The sequence below is a fragment of the Rhinoraja longicauda genome, chromosome 3 (genome assembly GCF_053455715.1).
Source record: "Rhinoraja longicauda isolate Sanriku21f chromosome 3, sRhiLon1.1, whole genome shotgun sequence".
Taxonomy (NCBI): Eukaryota; Metazoa; Chordata; class Chondrichthyes; order Rajiformes; family Arhynchobatidae; genus Rhinoraja; species Rhinoraja longicauda.
The window spans coordinates 14,680,838-14,704,852 of record NC_135955.1 but is presented as its reverse complement, the minus strand read 5'-3'; the positions used below and the strand labels follow the sequence as shown (position 1 = coordinate 14,704,852).

Genomic DNA, 24,015 nt, shown 5'->3' with positions numbered 1-24,015 from the left:
CTGATTACAATCAAGCCATCTAGGGTATACAGATACAGGATAAAGGGTATGATGTTTAGTGCAAGATAAAGGTCTGATTAATTAATTAGTTTGAAGGTCTCTAATGAGGTAGATGGGAGGTCAGGACCGCTCTCTAGCTAATGAAACATATAAAAGGATTGGACAGGCTAGGTGCAGGAAAAAAAAAATCCCGATGTTGGAGGAGTGCAGAACCAGTGGTCACAGTTTAAGAATAAGGGGTAGGCCGTTTAGGACTGAGATGAGGAAAAACTACTTCACCCAGAGAGCTGTGAATCTGTGGAATTCTCTGCCACAGAAAGCAACGGAGGCCAATTCACTGGATGTTTTCAATAGAGAGTCAGATTTAGCTCTTAGGGCTAAAGGAATCAATGGATATGGGGAATAAGCAGGAACAGGGATTGATTAGCCATGATCATATTGAATGGTGGTGCTGGCTCGAAGGGCTGAATGGCCTATTCCTGCACCTATTTTTCTATGTTTCTATGAGAGGACGGTTCAGTTGCCTGATAAATGCTGTAGGAATGCAAGGCATAGAGTCATACAGTGGGAAACATGCCCTTCAGCCCAACTTGTCCACACCAACCATGATACCCCATCTATACTAGTTCCATTTGCTCGTGTTTGGCCCACATCCCTCTAGACCTTTCCCTATCCAAGTACGTCCAAATAAACTCTGTTCTATTTCCCCATAATTACCCACAGTCACATGGTCATAAGGTCACAAGGAATAGGAGTAGAATTAGGCCATTTGGCCCAACAAGTCTACTCCGCCATTCAATCATAGCTGATCTATCTCTCCCTCCTAATCCCTTATCCTGCCTTTCCCCCCATAACCTCTGATACCTGTACTAATCAACAATCTATCTATCTCTGCCTTAAAAATATCCAGACTTGACCTCCACAGCCTTCTGTGGCAAATTCCACAGATTCACCACCCTCTGACTAAAGAAATTTCTCCTCATCTCCTTCCTAAAATAACTTCCTTTAATTCTGAGGCTGTGACCTCTAGTCCTAGACTCTCCCACCAGTGGAAACATCCTCTCCACATCCACTCTATCCAAGCCTTTCATTATTCTGTATGTTTCAATGAGGTCCCCCATCATTCTAAACTCCAGTGCGTACAGGCCCAGTGCCAACAAACGCTCATCGTAGGTTAAGCTATTCATTCCTGGGATCATTCTTGTAAAGCTCCTCTGGTCCCTCTCCACAGCCAGCACATTCTTCCTGAGATATGGTGCCCAAAATTGTTCACAGACTAGCCTGCATCTTTAATTTCAGCTTCAATATAATAATGGTTGAGAAATTTGCTGATAGCATACTGAGGCACCTGCTGAGGAAAGAGGAAAGCAGAAAGAAACCAGATGATGGCAAAGTGAAACAGCGGATGGTAAAGAGGCTCGGCAAGCTACGGAAGTACCTGCAAAAAGGGGATACTCCGTAAGTATCTTTTTACAGCTTACGTTCCGAGGACCCATACGGGGCGACAAGACGCTGGAGTAACTCAGCGGATTAGACAGTATCTCTGGAGAAAAGGAATAGGCGACGTTTCGGGCCGAAACCCCTCTTCAGACCCGAAACGTCACCTATTCCTTTTCTCCAGAGATGCTGCCTGACCCGCTGAGTTACTCCAGCATTTTGTGTCTATCTTCGGTTTAAGCCAGCATCTACAGTTCCTTCCTACACTTATAGGGAGACGTTGGCAGGCTCGGACTTCATTCCTTGGCGTGCAGGAGGATGATAGGTGATCTTGCAGAGGTTGTATAAAACCCATAAGGGGAATAGATAGGGTGAATGCACCAATATCATCCTGGTCATTTTAGAGAGCCCCAGTGTCTTTCTAAACTGCTCTTTTATTTCTAAAAATAAGCTTTACTCAGAATAAAAAATATATACAAAACAATAAATTATGCAAGGGCTCTTCAGATGTTCTCAGCATATACATTCATTAGTGTATCAATAGACAATAGGTGCAGGAGGAGGCCATTCGGCCACTCAGTAATGTTTGCATTTCCAACTCAGTGGTGAGAAAGCATCAACTTTGAAATTGAAAGTCGGATAACAAAATGCATCGTTATGTTTTATGTTATCCCGCTTTCTCAAATGCTCCCTACACACTGGGGTCGATTTACTGAGACCAAATAACCTACAAACCCACATGTCTTTGGAATGTGGGAGGAAGCCAGAGCAACCGGAAGAAACCCACGTGGTCACAGGGAGAACCTGCACACTCCCCACAGACAGCACCCGAGGCCGGGATCGAACCCCGGTCTCTGCCATTGTGAGGCAACAGGTTTATCTAGTACAGACATAGATAGGGTCCACTTTTGTACTCTTGTGCTTATAGAGATATAAGATTATGTATTTGTACTTTCTTCTCTGACTTTAGAAGTGTAGCCTAGAAATAGGCCCTTTGGCCCACACCGAGTCCGTGCCGACCAGCGTTCATCCCGTACACTAGCACTATCCGACACACTAGGGAAAATTTCCCTTTTTTTTTTTTTACCAGAGTCAATTAGCCTATAAACCTGAAAATAGGAACAAAATACCGGAACAACTCAGCGGGTCAGACAGCATCTGTAAAGAAAATGAATAGGTGACGTTTCATGTCGGGAATCTTCTTCGGTCTCGACACGAAATGTCACCTATTCTTATTCTCCAGAGATGCTGCCCGGCCCACTGAATTACTCCTGTATTTTGTGTCTATCTACAGTGTAAACCAGCATCTACAGTTGCTTCTCTCACAACCTATAAACCTGTACGTCTTTGGAGTGTGGGAGGAAACCGAAGAACCCGGAGAAAACCTACGCGGTCATAGGGAGAACGTATGAACACTATGCCGACAGTACCCCGTGGTCGGGATCGAACACGGGTCTCTGGCCCTATAAAGCAGCAACTCTACTGCTGCGCCACTGTGCTGCCCGACAGGAGAGAATAGATAGAGATCTCGGGTTGGAGATTTGAACCCAGAATTTTCCAACTCAAGAGTCAAGAGTGTTTTAATGTCATATCTCTTGAAATCAAACATTGAAATTCTTGCAGCAGCACGCATGGTATTATAATAAACAAAACAAAAAGTTCTGTGTATATATAAATATTTAAAAAACAGACAAATAAATTGAAACTAATACTCCAAAGATTATGTCCCCAAGTCTATATAGTTCTGAACCTATATTGAGGTTGTAGTGTTTAATAGCCTGAATGTTCAAGTCAATTTTATTTGTATAGCACATTTAAAAACAACCCACGTTGACCAAAGTGCTGTACATCTGATTAGGGAAAAAATGTAACATACAGTAGCACGCAAACATAACAGCACATACAAAACAGTTCACAGCGCCTCCTCAATGAGCCTCAAACGCTAGGGAGTAGAAATAGGTTTTGAGCCTGGACTTAAAGGAGTGGATGGAGGGGGCAGTTCTGATGGGGAGAGGGATGCTGTTCCACAGTCTAGGAGCTGCAACCGCAAAAGCGCTGAATGTTGTAGGGAAGAAGCTGCTCCTGAACTTGGACATCACAGTTTTCAGGCTTCTATACCTTTCCGATGGTAGGAGTGAATTGAGAGCGTGGTCAGGGTGTTGTGGGTTGCTGATGATGCTGGCTGCCTTTTTGAGGCAATGACTCTTGTAGATCCCTTTGATGGTGGGGAGGTCAGAGCATGTGATGGGCAGTGTTCACCACTTTTTGCACCACATTCTTCGTTCCTGGGCATTCGAGTTGTGACTGTGCTGAAACCAGTCAATATGCTCTCTACTGTACACTCGGAGGTGAACGAGCATCATCTTTGAAATTTAAGGGCAAACTTGTTTTGTTACTTTTATTACCCGGGATATGGTGGCACTTCTGTAAAGCTTTTGTTTCATCTTGTCCTCCATCCAATATTTGCCTTTTGAAAGGGTGCGTCTCAGTAGGAAACAAGAGGTGGAGCTGTCGCAATGTAAGAAAGAACATGATCTGTTACTGACGGAATTTCAATCACTTCAAGAACTCCCTCCCGACTGTACATTTGCCCAGATTACTGCTGCAGATCGAGAGGTAAGGGCTCAATGCTGCTTTATTGCCACAAGTACCATTGTGGATAGTTCAGTAAAAGTTTGCCTATACATAAACACGATCTTAGTTAGGTACAGGAGTCAAGAGTGTTTTATTGTCATATGTCCCGAACTGGAACAATGAAATTCTGATGCAACAATACAGCAGAATATGAAAACACAGTCCGTGGGGTAAATTGAAATTCTGCTTTGACTTCCCACAGTTCATGGACAAAGTTTTTTTCCGTATGCGTCGGGAGTTTCGTTTCAGCACCTTCCGTGCGATGATGCGCCGAGGAATTGGTTGCCACCATGGTTCTCTGAATGGCAAATTTCGGCAAGGCGTGGAGATGCTGTTCAGACGCGGTATAATAAAGGTGAGAACAGGTATAAATCCACAGCACTCCATAGAAAGCACACTGTCGGATTGCATCACAGCTTGTCAACAGCAACAGCTCTGCCCAAGGCTGCAAGAAATTGTAGAGTTTTGGTGTAGCCCAGTCCACCACCTCCGCACCATTGACTCCATCTACACTTCACGCTGCCTCGGAAAAGCAGCCGACATAATAAAGGACTAGTCCCACCCCCGGTCATTCCTTCTTCTCTGTTCCCGTAAGGTTAAAAGTACAGAAGCTTGAAACCACTCACCGCCAGACTCAGGAACAGCTTCTTCTCCTCTGTTATCAGGCTTCAGAATAGTCCTTCCATAAGCTAGGGTACTGTCTGATTCACCTCTACCCATCGTGGACATTGGACTCTGTCTATGGAACTGATGCGCTACAATGCTGAGAACTATATTCTGCACTCTGTATCCCCCTTTGCTCTACTTATTGAACTTTAGTTTGGACTTGTTTACATTTATAAGAACAAAAACAGAACCAAAACAGGCCCTTTGGCCCATAATGTTTGTGCTGAAAAAATGATGCTTTACAGCGAATGCAGCGCCGGAGACTCAGGTTCGATCCTGACTACGGGTGCTGCACTGTAAGGAGTTTGTACGTTCTCCCCGTGACCTGCGTGGGTTTTCTCCGAGATCTTCGGTTTCCTCCCACACTCCAAAGACGTACAGGTATGTAGGTTAATTGGCTGGGTAAATGTAAAAATTGTCCCTAGTGGGTGTAGGATAGTGTTAATGTACGGGGATCACTGGGCGGCACGGACTTGGAGGGCCGAAAAGGCCTGTTTCCGGCTGTATATATATGATATGATATGATAATCCAAATCTCTTCATTCTCTGCATATCCATGTGTTTTTCTAAAAAAAACTTACCCCGCTCATCTCCTTTAAACTTTGCCTCTCTCACCTTAAAGTTATACCTCTAGCATTTGATTTCTCCATTCTTGGAATAGGTTCTGACTGTCTACCCAATCAAAGCTTTTAATTTTATATACTGCTAACAGGTCTCCCCCACAACCTCCAGCATTCTATAGAAAACAAACAAAGTCTGTTCAACCTCTCCACTGTTGCTAATGCCTCAGGCAACATTCTGGTAAACCTCTTCTGCACCCTTTTCAAAGCCTTAGCATCCTTCCTGTGATGGTGCGACCAGAAATGCACACAATACTCCAAATGTGACCCTTCAGACATTTACCTCCTCTCCTCCATGGACCCCAACAGTCCTTCCAGGTGAGACAGAGCTTCACGTCCACCTCCTCTAACGTCATCTACTGCACTCGGTGTTCCCAATGTGGCCTCCAGAACATCGGCGAGACTAAGTGTGTAGAAAAGAACTGCAGATGCTGGCTTAAATCGAAGGTAGACACAAAATGCTGGAGTAACTCATCGGGACAGGCAGCATCTCTGGAGAGAAGGAATGGGTGACGTTTCGGGTCGAGTCTGAAGAAGGGTCTCGACCCGAAAAGTCACCCATTCCTTCTCTCCAGAGATTCTGCCTGTCCCGCTGTTACTCCAGCATTTTGTGTCTACCTTCGATTTAAGCCAGCGAGACTAAGCGTAGGTTCGGCAACCGTTTTGCCGAAGTTCGAGGTTAGAAAGGTTGGTCTCGACCCGAATCGTAACCTATCCATGTTCCCCAAAGAAGCTGCCTGACTCGATGAATTACACCAGCACTTTGTGTCCATAACTAATGAATCCTCTGTTTCCGTTAAGGTCGTCAGCGCCACATCAACCCTTTCTCTGGGAATCAACATGCCCTGCAAGACTGTCGTTTTTTTGCAAGATTCCGTGCAGCTGGATTCTCTCAACTACAGACAGGTAGTGGAGGAGTGCTGGTGTAAGGCATCAAAGCCATTACAACGCTATCTGTAAAGAGTACAAACTCCGTCCGGACAAGCACCCGTGGTCAGGATCGAACACGGGTCTCTGGCGTTGTAAGGCACTCGGCTCGAACGCTGCACCACTGTGCCGCCCATCCATTTAAGGCTCCAGATGGGCCCACTTTAACAATATAATACAGTGGCACGGCTGGTGGAGCTGCAGCCTCACAGTGCCAGACATCGAGGTTCAGTCTGGACCTCGGGTGCTGTGGGCAGTTTGAACCTTCTCAAGGCAGATCAATCCCCAGGACCTAATGGTCTGCATCCCAGAGTACTCAAGGAGGTGACCCTAGAATTCGTGGATGCATTAGTGATCATTTTCCAATGTTCTCTCAACTATGGATCAGTCTCTGGGGACTGGAGGGTAGCCAGTATGACCCCACTTTTTAAGAAAGGAGGGAGAGAGAAAACGGGGAATTATAGACCAGTCAGCCTTACATCGGTAGTGGGGAAGATGCTTGAGTCGATTGTTAAAGATGTAATAACAGCGCATTTGGAAAGCAATGACAGGATCGGTCAAAGTCAGCATGGATTTATGAAGGGGAAATCATGCTTGACTAATCTTCTGGAATCTTTTCAGAATGTAACAAGTAGAATGGATAAAGGAGAGCCAGTGGATGTGGTGTATCTGGACTTTCAAAAAGCCTTTGACAAGATCCTAAACAAGAGATCAGTGTGCAAAATTAGAGCACATGGTATTGGGGGTAGGGTATTGACATGGATAAAGAACTGGTTGGCAGACAGGAAGCACAGAGTAGGAATTAATGGGTCCTTTTCAGAATGGCAGGCAGTGACTTGTGGGGTGCCGCAGGGTTCAGTGCTGGGACCCCATTTATTTACAATATATATTAACGATTTAGACTAGGGAATTAAATGTAACATCTCCAAATTTGCAGATGACACAAAACTGGGTGGCAGTGTGCGCTGTGAGGAGGATGCTATGAGGCTGCAGGGTGACTTGGATAGGTTGCGTGAATGGGCAGATGCATGGCAGATGCAGTATAATGTGGATAAATGTGAGGTTATCCACTTTGGTGTCAAGAACATTATTAGGCAGATTATTATCTGAATTATGTCAGATTATGTCAGATTAGGTGCATCGAAACCTGGATGTGCTTGTACATCAGTCACTGAAAGTAAGCATGCAGGTACAGCAGGCAGTGGAGAAAGCTAATGGCCTTCATTGCGAGAGGATTTGAGTTTAGGACCAGGAGGTCCTACGGCAGTTGTACAGGGCCCTGGTGAGACCACACCTGGAGTATTGTGTGCAGTTTTGGTCTCCTAATTTGAGGAAGGACATTATTGCTATTGAGGGAGTTCACAAGGTTAATTCCCGGGATGGCAGGACTGACATATGATGAAAGAATGCTACGGTAGATATCTATCTACTGAGTAGTAAGGAAGGCAGATTCAATGCTAGCATTTATATCAAGAGGACTGGAAATGACAAAAACATATGTAATGCTGAGCTCTACAAGGCGCTGGTAAAGGCCGCATCTGGAGTACTGTGAGCAAATTTGGGCCCCATTTCTGAGGAAGGATGTGCTGGGTCTGGAGAGGGTCCAGAGGAGGTTTACAAGAATGATTCCAGGAATGAGTGGGTTAGCATATGATGAGCGTTTGACTGCACTGGGCCTGTACTCGCTGGGATTTAGAAGATTGAGCGGGACCTCATTGAAACTTACCGAATAATGAAAGGCAGAGAGAGTGGATGTGGAAAGGATGTTTCCACTGGTGGGAGAATCTAGGACCAGGGGTCATAGCCTCAGAATTAAAGGGCACTATTTTAAAAGGAGGTGAGGAGGAACTTCTTTAGTCAAAGGGTAGTTGATATGTGGATTGTTGATAGTTGGATAGTGGATAGTTGATAGTTGATATGTGGAACTCATTGCCACAGAGGCCGTTAGTGAATATTTTTAAGGCAGAGAAAGACAAATTCTTGATTAGAATGGGTGTCAAGGGTTATGGGGAGAAGGCAGGAAAATGGGATTAGGAGGCAGAGATCAGCCATGATTGAATGGCGGAATAGAGTCGATGGGCCGAATGGCCTCATTCTACTGTATCTTGTGAACTGTGGGCACAGAGGTGACCGTGTTCTTTTGATGCACAGATGGCGGGAAGAGCAGGCCGTCGAGGTTTGGACAATGCAGGGAGCGTGATGTTTTACAACGTGCCACTGTCCAAGGTGCAGAGGCTGATGAAGGCCAATATTCCCCAGCTGAGGGGCCAGTTCCCCCTGACTATATCCTTCATCCTCCGCATCATGCAGCTGGCTGCCAAATCTAGCGACAAGATGGACTCCAAAGCCAAGGTATTGTGGCGGTAGCCTTCCCTCTCTGCACCTTATCCTCTCCTTTCCCGCGAATATTCACATTAAGACGTTCACCCCTGCGCTCAATGAATTTGCCATACCTCAATCAAGGTCTGATGAAAGGTCCCAACTGAAAAAGTGACCTATCCATGTTCTCCAGAGAGGCTGCTAGACTCACTTAATTACTCCAGCACTTTGTGTCTTTATTTTACCTCAACCTTAACTTTGTTTATGCATCCTTTCTGTATCCTGTTCCTCCCGTCTCTGTAATAGAGCCATACAGCCAGGAAGCAAGCCTTTTGACCCAAGTTGCCCACGCTAACCAAGGTGTCCCATCTACGTTTGTCCCACCTGCCCGTGTTTGGCCCATATCCCTCTAAACCTTTCCTATCTTTGTTCCTGTCCAAACCTCTTTTAAATGCTGTTATAGCACCTGCCTCAACCACCTTCTCTGGCAGCTCGTTCCATATGTCCAACACCGTGTGTGAAAATGTTACACCTCAAGTTCCTATTAAATCTTTCCCCTCTCTCCTTAAACCAATATCCTCATGTTCTTGATTCCCCAACCCTGGATAAAAGACTGTGCATTCACCCTAACTATTCCCCTGATGATTTTATACATCACTGTAAGATCACCCCTCATCCTCCTGCGCTCCAAGGAATAAAGTCCTAGACTGCTCGACCTCTCCCTATAGCCGAGGCTCTGGAATCCTGTAATCATCCTCGTGAAACTTCTCTGCATCAGCTGATGTTTTCTTGCCATTTGTGATGTCCGATTCCACTTTGTAGACGTCACGTAACCTACAAACCCGCACATCTTTAGCGTGTGGAAGGAAGCCGGAGCAACCGGAGGAATCCCGCGCGGTTACAGGGAGAACGTGCGAACCCCACACAGACAGCTTCTGAGCACAAGATGGAACCCGGGTCTCTGGCGCTGTGAGGCACCAATTCTACTGGCTGTTCCACTGTGTCGCCCTGGAATTTTAGAGCCAGGAACTGGATTCTGGGATGACACATTCAGTGGGATACCTTAGACCAGAATCGAACAGCATGCCAAGAGGAAGAGATATCTAAGAGGTTGAAGGAGAGGAGAAATGCAAACGGAATGGTGGAGAGGGAATCACAAGTGTGAAGACATGACGGGTATCCTTCTGGATTGGGAAATGTTAGCAACAGATTAGGGCGGCACGATAGCGCAGCGGTAGAGTTGCTGCTTTACAGTGCGCCGGAGACCCGGGTTCCATCCTGACTTCAGGTGCTGTCTGTACGGAGATTGTACGTTCTCCCTGTGACCTGTGGGTGCTCCGGTTTCCTCCCACACTCCAAAGATGTACAGGCCTGTAGGTTAATTGGCTTTGGTAAAATTGTAAATTAAGTGTGTGTAGGATGGTGTTAGTGTGCGGGGTCATCTCTGGTCATCGCGGTCACAGTGGGGGCTGAAGAGGATGTCTCCGCACTGTATCCCTAAACTAAACTAAACTGACCCTAAAGATTAGAGGGGAAGGGCAAACAGAGAGAAGAGGGGAGACATAAGTGTGGGGACATAAGGTCATGAGGCCATAAGTGAGAGGAGCAGAATTAGGCCACTCGGCCCATCAAGTCTACTCCGCCAGTCAATTATAGCTGATCTATCTCTCCCTCCTAACCCCATTCTCCTGTCTTCTCCCCATAACCGCTAACACCAGTCAGAGGGGGAACTGACTGGATTGAGAAATATTAGCAAGAGATGAAGGCTGTTTCATTGGTGTGATGTTGGCTCGCTGTTTGTTTACCATGTGAAATCTGTTTTGCAGGCACTTTCCGTCCTCCGATACTCCCTGATGACCTTCAATCAACCCCAAAAACAGATTATAGTCAAATTCTACTTCCTCTTCTCTCTGCAGTTCCTGCTCAGAAAGGTGAGATGTCCCCTGTTTTGCTTAGTTAAAATGCCGGGGCTATTTCTGGGAATGTCCTTCCATCCACTCTGGTGTAACTCGGTGGGCAGTGGGCTGCAGGGGGTGGTGGACCTCTGGGATTCTCTGCCTCGAGAGTTGTGGACAGAGTGGTAGAGCACAGAAAAGGCCCTTCGGCCCACCACTCCCATGCCAAACTTTCTGGCCATCTACACAGATCATAGTGTTTTGGAGTCATACAACACGGAAACAAACCCTTCGGCCCAATTTTCCCATGCTGACTCACACTCCCCTTCTATACCAGTTCCACCTACCTGCGTTTGGCCCAGATCCCTCTAAACCTTTCCTATCCATGTACCCCTCCAGATGTCTTGCCTGCACTAATTTTGTATCCTTCTACACTTGTTGCATTTAAGTGACTTTCGAAAAGGCTCTTAAATGTAGTAGTTGTATCTAATTCCACTTACTCCTCTGGAGGTGTGTTCTAGATTAACATTGAACTGTACAGCATAGGAACAGGCCCTTCAGCCCACAATGTCTGTGCCGAACACGATGCCAGGTTAAATTAACCTCCTCTGCCTGCACATGATCTGTATCCCTCCATTCCCTCAATATCCATGTGCCTATCCCAAAGGCTGTTAAACTTCACTATCATATCCACCACCACCCCAGGCAGCATCCATCACCCTCTGTGTAAAATTAAAATGTTACCCTGAACATCTCCTTTAAACGTATCCCCTCTCACCATAAACCTTTGTCCTCGTGTCTTTGACTGGGAGAAAGGTTATGACTGTCTACCCTATCTATGCCTCTCATAATTTTCTATATTTGTATCAGGACTCTCTTCAGCTTCCGACGATACGGAGAACACAATCCAAAATGTCCTTATAGCTAATACCATCTAATCCTGCCATGATTCTGGTAAACCTCTTCTGCACCCACTCCAAAGCCCTCACATCCTTCCTGTAATGGAAGCAACCAGAACTGCACGCAATACTCAATACTCCAAATATGGCTTAAATGATTTTTTTTATAAAGCTGCAGTTTCTGACTCTCGTACTCAATGTGCTGACTGATGAAGGCAAGCATACCACATATCTTCCTTACCACTCTATCGGCTTTCCAACTACTAAACAACCATTCTCTCAGTATAAAACTTAGAGTGACACCTGCAGCACAGAAGCAGGCCCTTTAGCCCAACTGGTCCATGCCAATCTAAACTAGTTCCATTTGCCCATGTTTGACCCATCTATATACTAAAACTCTCGTTTGTTTGTTTCTTCCTGAACTACAGCCAAAATGGTACACGATAGTATGACAATTTTAGGCCCACCTTACTCACCGTCGTCCCTTTGGTGCTAATGGACAAAGTTTCAGTGATATCGATGTTATATTTTTAACAGTTTTCACATTTTACAGTTTAAATCTATCTCCTGAGGGGGGCGAGGGAGGGAGGGGGGGAGGAGGGAGGAGAAGGGGGGTTGAGGGGAATGGAGTGGAGGGGAGGGGAATGGAGGAGGGGAGGGTGCTGCACCAATACAGGAGAGGTTTGGGCCCAACGGGTCCACTTGGTCTAGTATCCCTCTAAATCTTTCCTATCCATGTACCTGTCCAAATATCTTTTAAATGTTGTTATTGTATTGGCCTCAATCACTTCCCTTGGCAGCTCGTTCCATGCACCCACCACTCTCTGTGTTAATACGTTTCCCTTCAGGTTCCTATTAAATCCTTCCCCTGCGATCTTAAACTCACGTCCGCTGGTTCTTGATCCCCCACGGTGCACATTCATCCTATTTTGACTGCATGCATTCATACCATTTATACTCCTCGTGGTTTTATACACCTTTATAAGATCACCCTCAATCTCCTGCACTCCAAGGAATAAAGTCCTAGCCTGCCCAACCTTTCCCTGTTGCTCAGGCCCTCGGATCCTGGCAACATCCTTGTAAAGTGTGGGAAGGAACTGCAGATGCTGGTTTACACCGAAGATAGACGCAAAATGCTGGAGTAACGCAGCGGGACCAGGCCATTCCTTCTCTCCAACATTCTTGTGAATCTTCTCTGTTCTTATCCCTAAGTCTCATTTGAAACCTCTTCCTCTCATAGAAGCATAGAAATATAGAAAATAGGTGCAGGAGTAGGCCATTCGGCCCTTCGAGCCTGCACCGCCATTCAATACGATCATGGCTGATCATCCAGCTCAGTAACCTGTACCTGCCTTCTCTCCATACCCCCTGATCCCTTTAGCCACAAGGGCCACATCTAACTCCCTCTTAAATATAGCCAATGAACTGGCCTCAACTATCTTCTGTGGCAGAGAATTCCACAGACTCACCACTCTCTGTGTGAAGAAATGTTTTCTCATCTCGGTCCTAAAAGTCTTCCCCCTATTCCTTAAGCTGTGACCCCTAGTTCTGGATTTCCCCAACATCGGGAACAATCTTCCCGCATCTAGCCTCTCCAACCCCTTAAGAATTTTATATGTTTCTATAAGATCCTCAGTCTTCTAAATTCCAGCGAGTATAAGCCTAGTCTATCCAGTCTTTCTACATATGAAAGTCCTGCCATACCAGGGATCAATCTGGTGAACCTTCTCTGTACTCCCTCTAAGGCTAGAATGTCTTTCCTCAGATTAGGAGACCAAAACTGTACACAATACTCCAGGTGCGGTCTCACCAAGGCCCTGTACAACTGCATTTTATCCTCCTGTTTACGCTACCACTATCACAAGAAAGGATTTTGACAATCTACTATAACTATGCCTCTCCTCGTCTTGCATATTACACACTTATCAATTTTTGTTTAGAGCATTTTGTCTGAAGAAGGGTCCCGACCCAAAATGTCACCTGTTCCTGGAGCACCGAGAACGATGTAGCACAAGAACAGGCCCTGAGGCCCTCAATGTCTGTGCCAAACATAATGCCAAGATAAACTACATCTGCCTGCAGGCGGTGCATTTCCCCCCACACCTTGCATATCCATGTGCCTATCTAAAATCCTCTTAAATCCACTATCGTATCTGCCTTCTCATACAGTCATACAGGGTGAAAACAGACTCCTCAGCTCAACATGCCCCGTCTACACTAGTCCCACCTCCACACGCCGATCAACATGCCCCGTCTACACTAGTCCCACCTGCCCACGCCGATCAACAAGCCCCGTCTACATTAGTCCCACCTGCCCACGCCGATCAACATGCCCCGTCTACATTAGTCCCACCTGCCCACGCCGATCAACAAGCCCCGTCTACATTAGTCCCACCTGCCCACGCCGATCAACATGCCCCGTCTACATTAGTCCCACCTGCCCACGCCGATCAACAAGCCCCGTCTACATTAGTCCCACCTGCCCACGCCGATCAACATGCCCCGTCTACACTAGTCCCACCTGCCCACGCCGATCAACATGCCCCGTCTACACTAGTCCCACCTGCCCACGCCGATCAACATGCCCCGTCTACACTAGTCCCACCTGCCCACGCCGATCAACATGCCCCGTCTACATTAGTCCCACCTGCCCATGCCGATCAACATGCCCCATCTACACTAGTCCCACCTGCCCACGCCGATCAACATGCCCCGTCTACACTAGTCCCACCTGCCCACGCCGATCAACATGCCCCGTCTACACTAGTCCCACCTGCCTACGGTTGGCCCATATCCCTCTAAATATGTCTAGTTTAGCTTTGTTTAGAGATACAGCGCGAACACAGGCCATTCGGCCCACTGAGTTCGCACCAACCAGCGATCCCCACACATTAACACTATCCTACATACATTAGGGACAATTTTACATTTATACCAAGCCAATTAACCTACAAACCAGCACATCTTTGGAGTGTGGGAGGAAACTGGGGCACCTGGAGAAAACCCACGCTGGTCACGGGGAGAACATACAGTACAATCTGTATGTATGCAGTTCCAAAGCACTCGTAGTCAGGATCGAACCTGGGTCTTTGGCGCTGTAAGTGCTGTAAAGCAGCTTATCTACCGCCACGCCTCTGTGCCGCCCATGAACCTGCCCTATCCATGTACCTGTCTAAATGTTTCTTAAACATTGCGATAGTCCCTGCCTCAACTTCCACCTCTGGCAGCTTGTTCCCCACACCCACCACCCTTTGTATGAAAAAGTTGCCCCTCAGGTCCCTATTAAATCTTTTACCCCTCACCTTAAACCTATGTCCTCTGGTTCTTGATTCACCTACTCTGGGCAAGAGATTCTGTGTGTAGATTCTGCCCGATCTATTCCTTTCATGATTTTGTACACCTAGAGCTCAGGCCTTCGAGTCCTGACAACATCCCTGTAAATCTTCTCTGCACCCTTTCCAGCACGAACATTGGCCTTTGAATTCAGTCTTGGACATTTATACCCTGGGGGGAAAAAAGAGTCATTGAGCCACAGAGTGATACAGTGTGGAAACAGGCCCTTCGGTGCAACTTGCCTACACCGGCCAACATGTCCCAGCTACACCAGTCCCACCTGCCTGCATTTGGTCCATATCCCTCCAAAAATGTCCTATCCACGTACCGGCCTAATTGTTTGTTAAATTTAGTTTAGTTGCGGGAAAGGTTGAAGTGATTGGATGTGTTGGTGGATTGTTTCAGTGTTTCCTGGACCGAGAGTGTCAGCCTCAGGGCTTTGCAGGCTTGGTGATGCACCTCCACTACCATGAGCCCGCCAACTTTGTCTTCATCCACTTCCTGATGCAAGGCCTCCTGCACCGAGTCTGCCGGCCCATGAAGAAATGTGAGTTCACATCTGAGAAGTGCTCTGCGTGGAGAAGGCCCAGAGGAGGTTGACGTGAACGATCCCAGGGAAGGTTGGGTTGACGTATGAGGAGAAGTTGCCGGCACTGGGCCTGTACACGCTGGAGTTTAGAAGAATGAGGGGGGGGAACCTCATTGAAACTTTCCGAGTAGTGAAAGGCCTGGATAGTTAGCGTGCAACAAAAACCTTTCACTGTGCCTCCGAGTAAAGGGACATATCTTTAGAAAGGAGATGAGGTGGGATTTCATTAGCTGGAGGGTGGTGAATCTGTGGAGTTCAGTGCCACAGAAGGATGTGGAGGCCAAGCCAATTGCTATTTTTAAAGCAGTGACTGACAAATGTAGACACAGCAATTGCAGATGATGGTTGACAATAAAAGTGCTGGAGTAACTCAGCGGGTCAGGCAACATCTCTGGAGAACACAGGTAGGTTACCTTTCAGGTCGAGACCCTTCTACAGATTAGTTGCAGTAGGGGGAGAGAAAGTTGAGACACCCCCCGCCCACCCCACACAGTCGAGCGCTGCGCAGTGTGAAGCTTCTCCCTGAGACCATGTGGGTTTCTTCTGGGAGCTCCAGTTTCCTCCCACATTCCAAAGATGTGCAGGTTTGTAGTTGACTTATCCTCGTTAAAGTGCCCCTAGTGTGTATGGAATGGATGCAAAGTTGTGATAACATAGATCTAGCGTGAGTGGGTGATCGATGGTCGGCGTGGACTCAGTGGGCCGAAGGGCCTGTTTCCATGCTGTATCTCTAAACTAAACCAAAACACTAAATTTCATCTATGCCAAAGTGGTGATCAATGTTTGTTTGTCTATCACTATTGGAAGGACTGATGCTTTAAATAGAATTATTGCAAAAGGGTGATTGAAGGTCAGCGTGGACTCGATGGGCCGAAGGGCCTGTTTCCATACGTGTTCTCTAAAATAAGCCTAAATCAGTGTTGCTTCACCATTGCTGAGTCAAATCCTGGAACTCCCTCCATAACAGCATTGTGGATATATTCACACCTCAAAGACTAGAGCGGTTCAGTAAGACCTTCGTCACCTCCTTCGCAAGGGCAACTAGGGAAGGGCATAGAACACAGTAGACAATAGACAATAGGTGCAGGAGGAGGCCATTCAGTCATGGGGAGAATGTACAAACTGTGTGCGGACAACACCAGTAGACAGGATCGAAACTGGGTCTCTGGAGCTGTGTACTAACTCTACGAATGGACCACCGTGTACAGGTAAATGAGATCAGTTTAACGTGGCATCATGATTCAATGTGATCATGGCTGATCATTCTCAATCAGTACCCCGTTCCTGCCTTCTCCCCATACCCCCTGACTCCGCTATCTTTAAGAGCTCTATTTAGTTCTCTCTTGAATGCATTCAGAGAATTGGCCTCCAATGCCTTCTGAGGCAGAGAATTCCACAGATTCACAACTCTCTGACTGAAAAAGTTTTTCCTCATCTCCATTCTAAATGGCCTACCCCTTATTCTTAAACTGTAGCCCCTTGTTCTGGACTCCCCCAACATTGGGAACATGTTTCCTGCCTCTAACGTGTCCAACCCCTTAATAATCTTATACGCTTCGATAAGATCTCCTCTCATCCTTCTAAATTCCAGTGTATACAAGCCTAGTCGCTCCAGTCTTTCAACATATGACAGTCCCGCCATTCCGGGAATTAACCTAGTAAACCTACGCTGCACGCACTCAATAGCAAGAATATCCTTCCTCAGTACATAGAACAGAACAATGTATGTGCCGATCATGATGCCACGTTAAACTGATCTCATTTACCTGTATACAGTGGTCCATTGGTAGAGTTAGTACACAGCTCCAGAGACCCAGTTTCGATCCTGTCTACTGGTGCTGTCTGCACACAGTTTGTACATTCTCCCCATGACCTGCGTGGGTTTTCTCAAGGGGGCTCACCCACTCCAAAGATGTACAGGTATTTAGGTTAATTGGCTGCTGTAAATTCTAAATTGTCCCTAGTGTGTAGGATAGTGCTAGTGTACGGAGATCGCTGGTCAGCCTGGACACTGTATCTCTAAAGTCTAAAGATCCATATCCCTCTGTTCCCTGCACTTCCATGTGCCAATCTAAAAGCCTCTTACATGACACTCTTGTATTTGCCTCCCCCACCACTCCAGGAAGTACCTCTTGGTCTCGCACATCTCCATTAAACTTTCCCCCTCTAACCTTATAGCCGTGTCCTCTAGTGTTGGACAGTTCCACCCTCAGGAAAAAGGTTCTGGCTGTGTACAGCAAGTAAACGCTCGCTCAGCCTGTGAAGCTCACATCACTTGAATGAACAACAAACCAGATCTTGGAAACAGACCCTATGGTCCACCGAGTCAGCGCCGACCGGCGATAACCCTGTACACTAGTTCTATCCTATGCTCTATCTAGAGAGCTAGATAGAGCTCTTAAGGACAGCGGACTCAGGGGGTATGGGGAGAAGGCAGGAACGGGATACTGATTGAGAATGATCAGCCATGATCACATTGAATGGCGGTGCTGGCCCAAAGGGCCGAATGGCCTCCTCCTGCACCTATTGTCTGTTGTCTATTGACAATTTACAATTTGGAGAAGCCAATTAACCTACAAACCTGCACATGGGAGGAAACCGGAGAAAACCAACCCGGTCACAGGGAGAACGTACAAACTCCGTATGGACAACACCCAGAGTCAGGATCGATTCTGAGTCCCTGGCGCTGTAAGGCAAAACCTCTACTGCTGCACCAACTTGCCATTGGACATGTCATTGGGCATTTTGGTGCATTTACATCACCTGTCGGCTGCCTAACATGTTGGCTCTTTTTTGACAGGTTCACACAGGTTTTCAGAACGCGTAATGCAGACTTTAGTTCTCATCCTGGCTAATATATTCGGCAGGCGCCATTTGCCGTCACTCGTGTGGGAGCAGAAGCCTTCTTTCGAACAGTCCAAGGTAAGTGAGGGTTTCATCTCTGCAAGAGATGGGGGTCTCAGTCATTGAGGGTTCCACCACCTGCCCTGCTGCAAGACACCAAGGGTGCTCCCCCTTCCCTTGGATAAGACTTCGTGTCTTGACTGAACAGACATGTTACTCTCTTCTCTCTTGGGCAGCATGCCGAAGGGTGGTACAATGGCGTAGCTGGTAGAGCCGCTGCCCCACTGCGCCGGAGACCCAGGTTCCATCCCAACCTCAAGGGCAGCCTGTGTGGAGTTTCCCCATTCTCCCTGTGACCGCATGGGTTTCCTCTCAAAGCTCCGGTTTCGCCCCACATGCCAGAGACGTTCAGGTTTGCAGGTTAATTAGCCCTCTGTAAATTTCCTCTCGTGTGTAAGGAATGGATGAGGAATTGAGATAACATAGAAATAGTGTGAACGGGTGATCGCTGGTCGGCATGGACACGGTGTGCTGAAGGGCCTGTTTCCATGCTGTATCTCTAAACTAAACTAAAACACTAAACTTTACCTATGCCATACTAACATAGATAGAAACATAGAAAATAGGTGAAGGAGGTGGCCAATTGGCCCATCGAGCCAGCACCGCCATTCATTGTGATCATGGCTGATCGTCCCCAATCAATACCCCGTGCCTGCCTTCTCCCCATATCTCTTGATTCCACTAGCCCCTAGAGCTCTATCTAACTCTCTCTTAAATCCATCCAGTGATTTGGCTTCCACTGCCCACTGTGGCAGAGAATTCCACAGATTCACAACTCTCTGGGTAAAAAAGTTATTTCTCACCTCAGTTTTAAATGGCCTCCCCTTTATTCTAAGACTGTGGCCCCTGGTTCTGGACTCCCCCAACATTGGGAACATTTTTCCTGCATCTAGCTTGTCCAGTCCTTTTATAATTTTATATGTTTCTATAAGATCCCCCCTCATCCTTCTAAACTCCAGTGAATACAGGCCTAGTCTTTTCAATCTTTCCTCATATGTCAGTCCTGCCATCCCAGGGATCAATCTCATGAACCTACGCTGCACTGCCTCAATTACAAGGATGTCCTTCCTCAAATTAGGAGACGAAACCTGTACTCAATACTCCAGATGTGGTCTCACCAGGGCCCTATACAACTGCAGAAGAACCTCTTTACTCCTATACTGAAATCCTCTTGTTATGAAGGCCAACATTCCATTAGCTATCTTCACTGCCTGCTGTACCTGCATGCCAACTTTCAGTGACTGGTGTACAAGGACACCCAGGTCTCGCTGCACCTCCCCCTAACCTAACTCCATTGAGATAATAATCTGCCTACTTGTTTCTGCCGCCAAAGTGGATAACCTCACATTTATCTATATTATACTGCATCTGCCACGCATCTGCCCACTCACTCAACCTGTCCAAGTCACCCTGCAACCTCCTAACATCCTCTTCACAGTTTACACTGCCACTCAGCTTTGTGTCATCCACAAATTTGCTAGTGTTGCTTCTAATTCCCTCTTTCAAATCATTAATATAAATGGTAAACTGTTGTGGCCCCAACACCGAGCCTTTGCTTCCTGTCTGCCAACCAATTTTCTATCCATGTCAACACCCTACCCCCAATACCATGTGCTCTAATTTTGGTCACCAATCTCCCGTGCGGGACCTTATCAAAGGCTTTCTGGAAGTCTAGATACACTACATCCACTGGCTCCCCTTCATCCATTTTACTTGTCACGTCCTCAAAAAATTCCAGAAGATTAGTCAAGCATGATTTTCCTTTCATAAATCCATGCTGACTTGGACTTATCCTTTTACTGCTATCCAAATGCACTGGTATTACCTCTTTAATAATTAACTCCAGCATCTTTCCCACCACCGAAGTCATGCTAACTGGTCTGTAATTCCCCGTTTTCTCTCTCGCTCCTTTCTTGAAAAGTGGGATAACATTAGCTATCCTCCAATCCACAGGAACTGATCCTAAATCTATTGAACATTGGAAAATGATCACCAATGCGTCCACTATTTCTAGAGCCACCTCCCTGAGGACCTGGGATGCAGACCATCAGGCCCAGGGGATTTATCATCCTTCAGTCCCATTAGTCTACCCAATACTATTTCTCGCCTAATGAAAATTTATTTCAGTTCCTCTACCCCCCTAGATCCTCTGTCCTCCAGTACATCTGGGAGATTGTTTGTGTCTTCCTTAGTGAAGACAGATCCGAAGTACCTGTTCAACTCTTCTGCCATTTTCTTGTTACCCATAATAATTTCACCTGTGTCTGCCTTCAAGGGACCCACATTTGACTTTGCTACTCTTTTTCTCTTAACATATCTAAAGAAGCATTTACTGTCCTTCTTTATATTCTTGGCCAGCTTCCCCTCGGACTTCATCTTTTCAGCCCGTATTGGCCGTTTTGTTACCTTCTGTTGTCTTATGAAAGTTTCCCAATCCTCTGGCTTCTGGCTACTCTTTGCTGTGTTATACATCTTTTCTGTTAGTTTTATTCCATCCCTAACTTCCCTTGCCAGCCACGGTTGCCTCCTACTCCCCTTGGAATCTTTCTTCCTTTTTGGAATGAAATGATCCTGCGTCTTCCGGGTTATGCTCAGAAATTCCTGCCATTGCTGTTTCACCGTCAATCCTGCTAGGATCCCTTTCCAGTCTACCTTGGCCAGCTCCTCTCTCATGCCTTCATAATCCCCTTTGTTCAACTGTGACACTGACACTTCCGATTTAACCTTCTCCTTCTCAAATTGGAGATTAAAACTGATCATATTATGATCACTACCTCCAAGCGGTTCCTTTACCTCGAGTTCTCTTATTAAATCTGGTTCTTTGGACAACACTTTACAATTGCCTTTACAATTCCTCAACTCAATCCACAGTGACTCTACCTTGTCAGTCCCTATGTCTTCCCTCGCAAGGGACTGAATTTCATCCCTCACCAGCAGAGCTACCCCACCGCCTCTGCCCACCTGCCTGCCCTTTCTATAGGATGTATAACCCTGAATATTAAGTTCCCAGGCCCGATCCTCCTGCAGCCACGTCTCTGTAATCCCCACAATGTCATATCTACCAACCTCTAACTGAGCCTCAAGCTCATCTACTTTACTTCTTATACTTCGCGCATTCATATACAATACTTTTAATTCCTTACTCATCTCACCCTTCACATCGATCCCTATTACACTTGGCCATACTCTCCTATCCCTTTGTGAGCTTTCTTTCCTGTTAATTCTGGGGTCATTAACAATCCCTTTAACTCCATCCTTGACTGTCCCATTTGACACCCCCCCCCCCCCCTTATTTAGTTTAAAACCACCCGTGTAGCAGTGGCAAACCTGCCGGCCAGAATGCTGGTCCCCCACCTGTTAAGGTGCAATCCGTCCCTTTTGTACAATTCCCCCTTACTCCAAAACAGATCCCAGTGATCTAAGAATCTAAATCCCTGTCCGTTGCACCATTTCCTCAGCCACACATTCAGATCCTGTACCTCCCTGTTCCTGCTCTCGCCAGCACGAGGAACTGGAAGCAAACCGGAGATAACCACCCTGGAGGTCCTGCTTTTCGGCATTTTTCCGAGCTCTCTAAAGTCACGCTGCAGAATATTCATCCCCTTCTTCCCGACATCATTTGTGCCAACATGCGCTACCACTTCCGGCTGTTCATCTTCGCCCTTGAGGATTTCCTGCACTCTGTCCAAGACATCCTGGATCCTGGGACCAGGGAGGCAGCACACCCTCCTCGAATCCTGTCTGTTGCCGCAGAAACCCCTGTCCATACCTCTCACAATGGAGTCTCCTACTACCACGGCGTTGCCTGACGTCGGCCTCTTTGGTTTTGGCTCAACAGCACTTTTTGCTTTGCAAACCAGTCTGCCGCCCAGTTTGGCAACGTCTTCTTCCCCGACAGCTTCCAAGTGGGTGAACCTGTTCTCAAGAGGCACAACACCCAGGGACCTTTGCATTCCTTGTTTCCTTCCATTTCTCACCATCACCAACCTTCTCTCTTCCAGTACCTTTGGTGTCACAATCTCACTGTAGGACTTGTCGAGGAACGACTCAGTTTCTCCGGCGAACCCGAGGTCATCCACTTGCTTCTCCAGTTCCCCAACACGGTCCTTCGGGAGCTGTACATGGATACACCTCTCGCACTTGTAGCAGCCAGAGGCACCAGCAGTGTCCCTGACCTCCCACACCATGCAAGCATCACACTGAATCAGCTTGCTTGGCATTTCCTTCTTTCGTCTCTCCCTCGCCAGCGTTTTGTGTGGCGCCCTCCCTCAGCCTCCTCGCCGAAGACTCACAGCCAAAGACTCGCACTTTACTCACAGGGAACTTCCCTCGACAGGACTGCACCCAGACTGATGATCAAACATTCTCTATCACAATTAGAAGGACTGATGTTAACATCAAATTAGTTTGGTTTAGTTTAATTTAGAGATACAGCACGGAAACAGGCCCTTCATCCCACCAAGTCCTTGCCGACTAGCAATCACCCCATTTTCTAGCACTATCCTACACACTAGTGACTATTTACAATTTTTTTTAAACTGAAACTAATTCACCTACAAACCTGTATGTCATATCATATCATATATATATACAGCCGGAAACAGGCCTTTTCGGCCCTCCAAGTCCGTGCCGCCCAGTGATCCCCGCACATTAACACTATCCTACACCCACTAGGGACAATTTTTACATTTACCCAGCCAATTAACCTACATACCTGTACGTCTTTGGAGTGTGGGAGGAAACCGAAGATCTCGGAGAAAACCCACGCAGGTCACGGGGAGAACGTACAAACTCCTTACAGTGCAGCACCCGTAGTCAGGATCGAACCTGAGTCTCCGGCGCTGCATTCGCTGTAAAGCAGCAACTCTACCGCTGCGCTACCGTGTCTTTCGAATGTGGGAGGAAACCGGAGCACCAGAGCACCCAGAGAAAACCCATGCAGTCACAGGTAGAACATACAAACTCCATACAGACAGCACCCGAGATCAGGAACGAACCTGGGTCTCTGGCGCTGTAAAGCAGCAACTCTACCGCTGCAGCTATTGTGTTATGTTTGACATAGAATTAGAGTGAATGGGTGATGGAGAGTCAATGGGTCAGGCAGTAAATGTGGAGGGAAATGGACAGATGACGTTTCATAGAATGCAGAACAGTACAGCACAAGAACAGGCCCTTCGGCCCACAATGTCTGTGCTGAACATGATGCCAAGACCAACTCTTTTCTGCCTGCACATAATCAATATCCCTCCATTCCCTGTATATCCATATGCCTATCGAAGCATATCTTAAATGCCACTATCGTAACTGCCTCCACCACCACCCCTGGCAGCATGTTCCAGGCACCCGCCACCCTCTGTGCAAAAAAAACCTTGCCCAATACATCTCCTTTAAACCTTGCCCTTCTCACATTAAAGCTGTGCACTCTAGTCTTTGATACAAAGTGTCATCTGCATATTTCCTCCACAGATGCTGCCTGACCTGTTGAGTTTAGAGTTTAGTTTAGTTTAGAAATACAGAATAGAAACAGGCGCTTAGGCTCACTCAGTGCATGCCGACCGTCAATCACCCTTTCACAGAGGTTCTATGTTATCCCACTTTCGCATCCAATCCCTACAAACTGGCGGAGATTTACAGAGGCCAATTAACCTAAGTAAAACGGCAGATCTTTGGGATGTGGGACGAAACTGGAGCACCCGGGGGAAATCCACGCGGAAAACATGCAAACTCCACGCAGACAGCGCCCGAGGTCAGGATCGAACCCGGGTCTCTGGTGCTGCGAGGTAGCAGCTCCT

General features: G+C 46.9%; 1 protein-coding gene across 2 annotated transcripts in view; it reads left to right on the top strand.

Annotated features, from left to right (window-relative positions):
- LOC144612507 (putative ATP-dependent RNA helicase DDX60) overlaps window positions 1-24,015 on the top strand; it is a 100,140-nt gene that overhangs the window by 63,106 nt on the left and 13,019 nt on the right. The window contains exons 25-32 of one of the 2 annotated variants that reach the window (XM_078432095.1): window positions 1,300-1,458; window positions 3,915-4,053; window positions 4,274-4,426; window positions 6,159-6,263; window positions 8,436-8,636; window positions 10,430-10,534; window positions 15,136-15,277; window positions 18,120-18,241. In XM_078432095.1, coding sequence (XP_078288221.1) covers window positions 1,300-1,458; window positions 3,915-4,053; window positions 4,274-4,426; window positions 6,159-6,263; window positions 8,436-8,636; window positions 10,430-10,534; window positions 15,136-15,277; window positions 18,120-18,241 — 1,126 coding nt within the window. Of the gene's footprint in view, window positions 1-1,299; window positions 1,459-3,914; window positions 4,054-4,273; window positions 4,427-6,158; window positions 6,264-8,435; window positions 8,637-9,425; window positions 9,557-10,429; window positions 10,535-15,135; window positions 15,278-18,119; window positions 18,242-24,015 lie in introns of those variants that run through there. The other variant, XM_078432103.1, reaches the window with a different exon arrangement.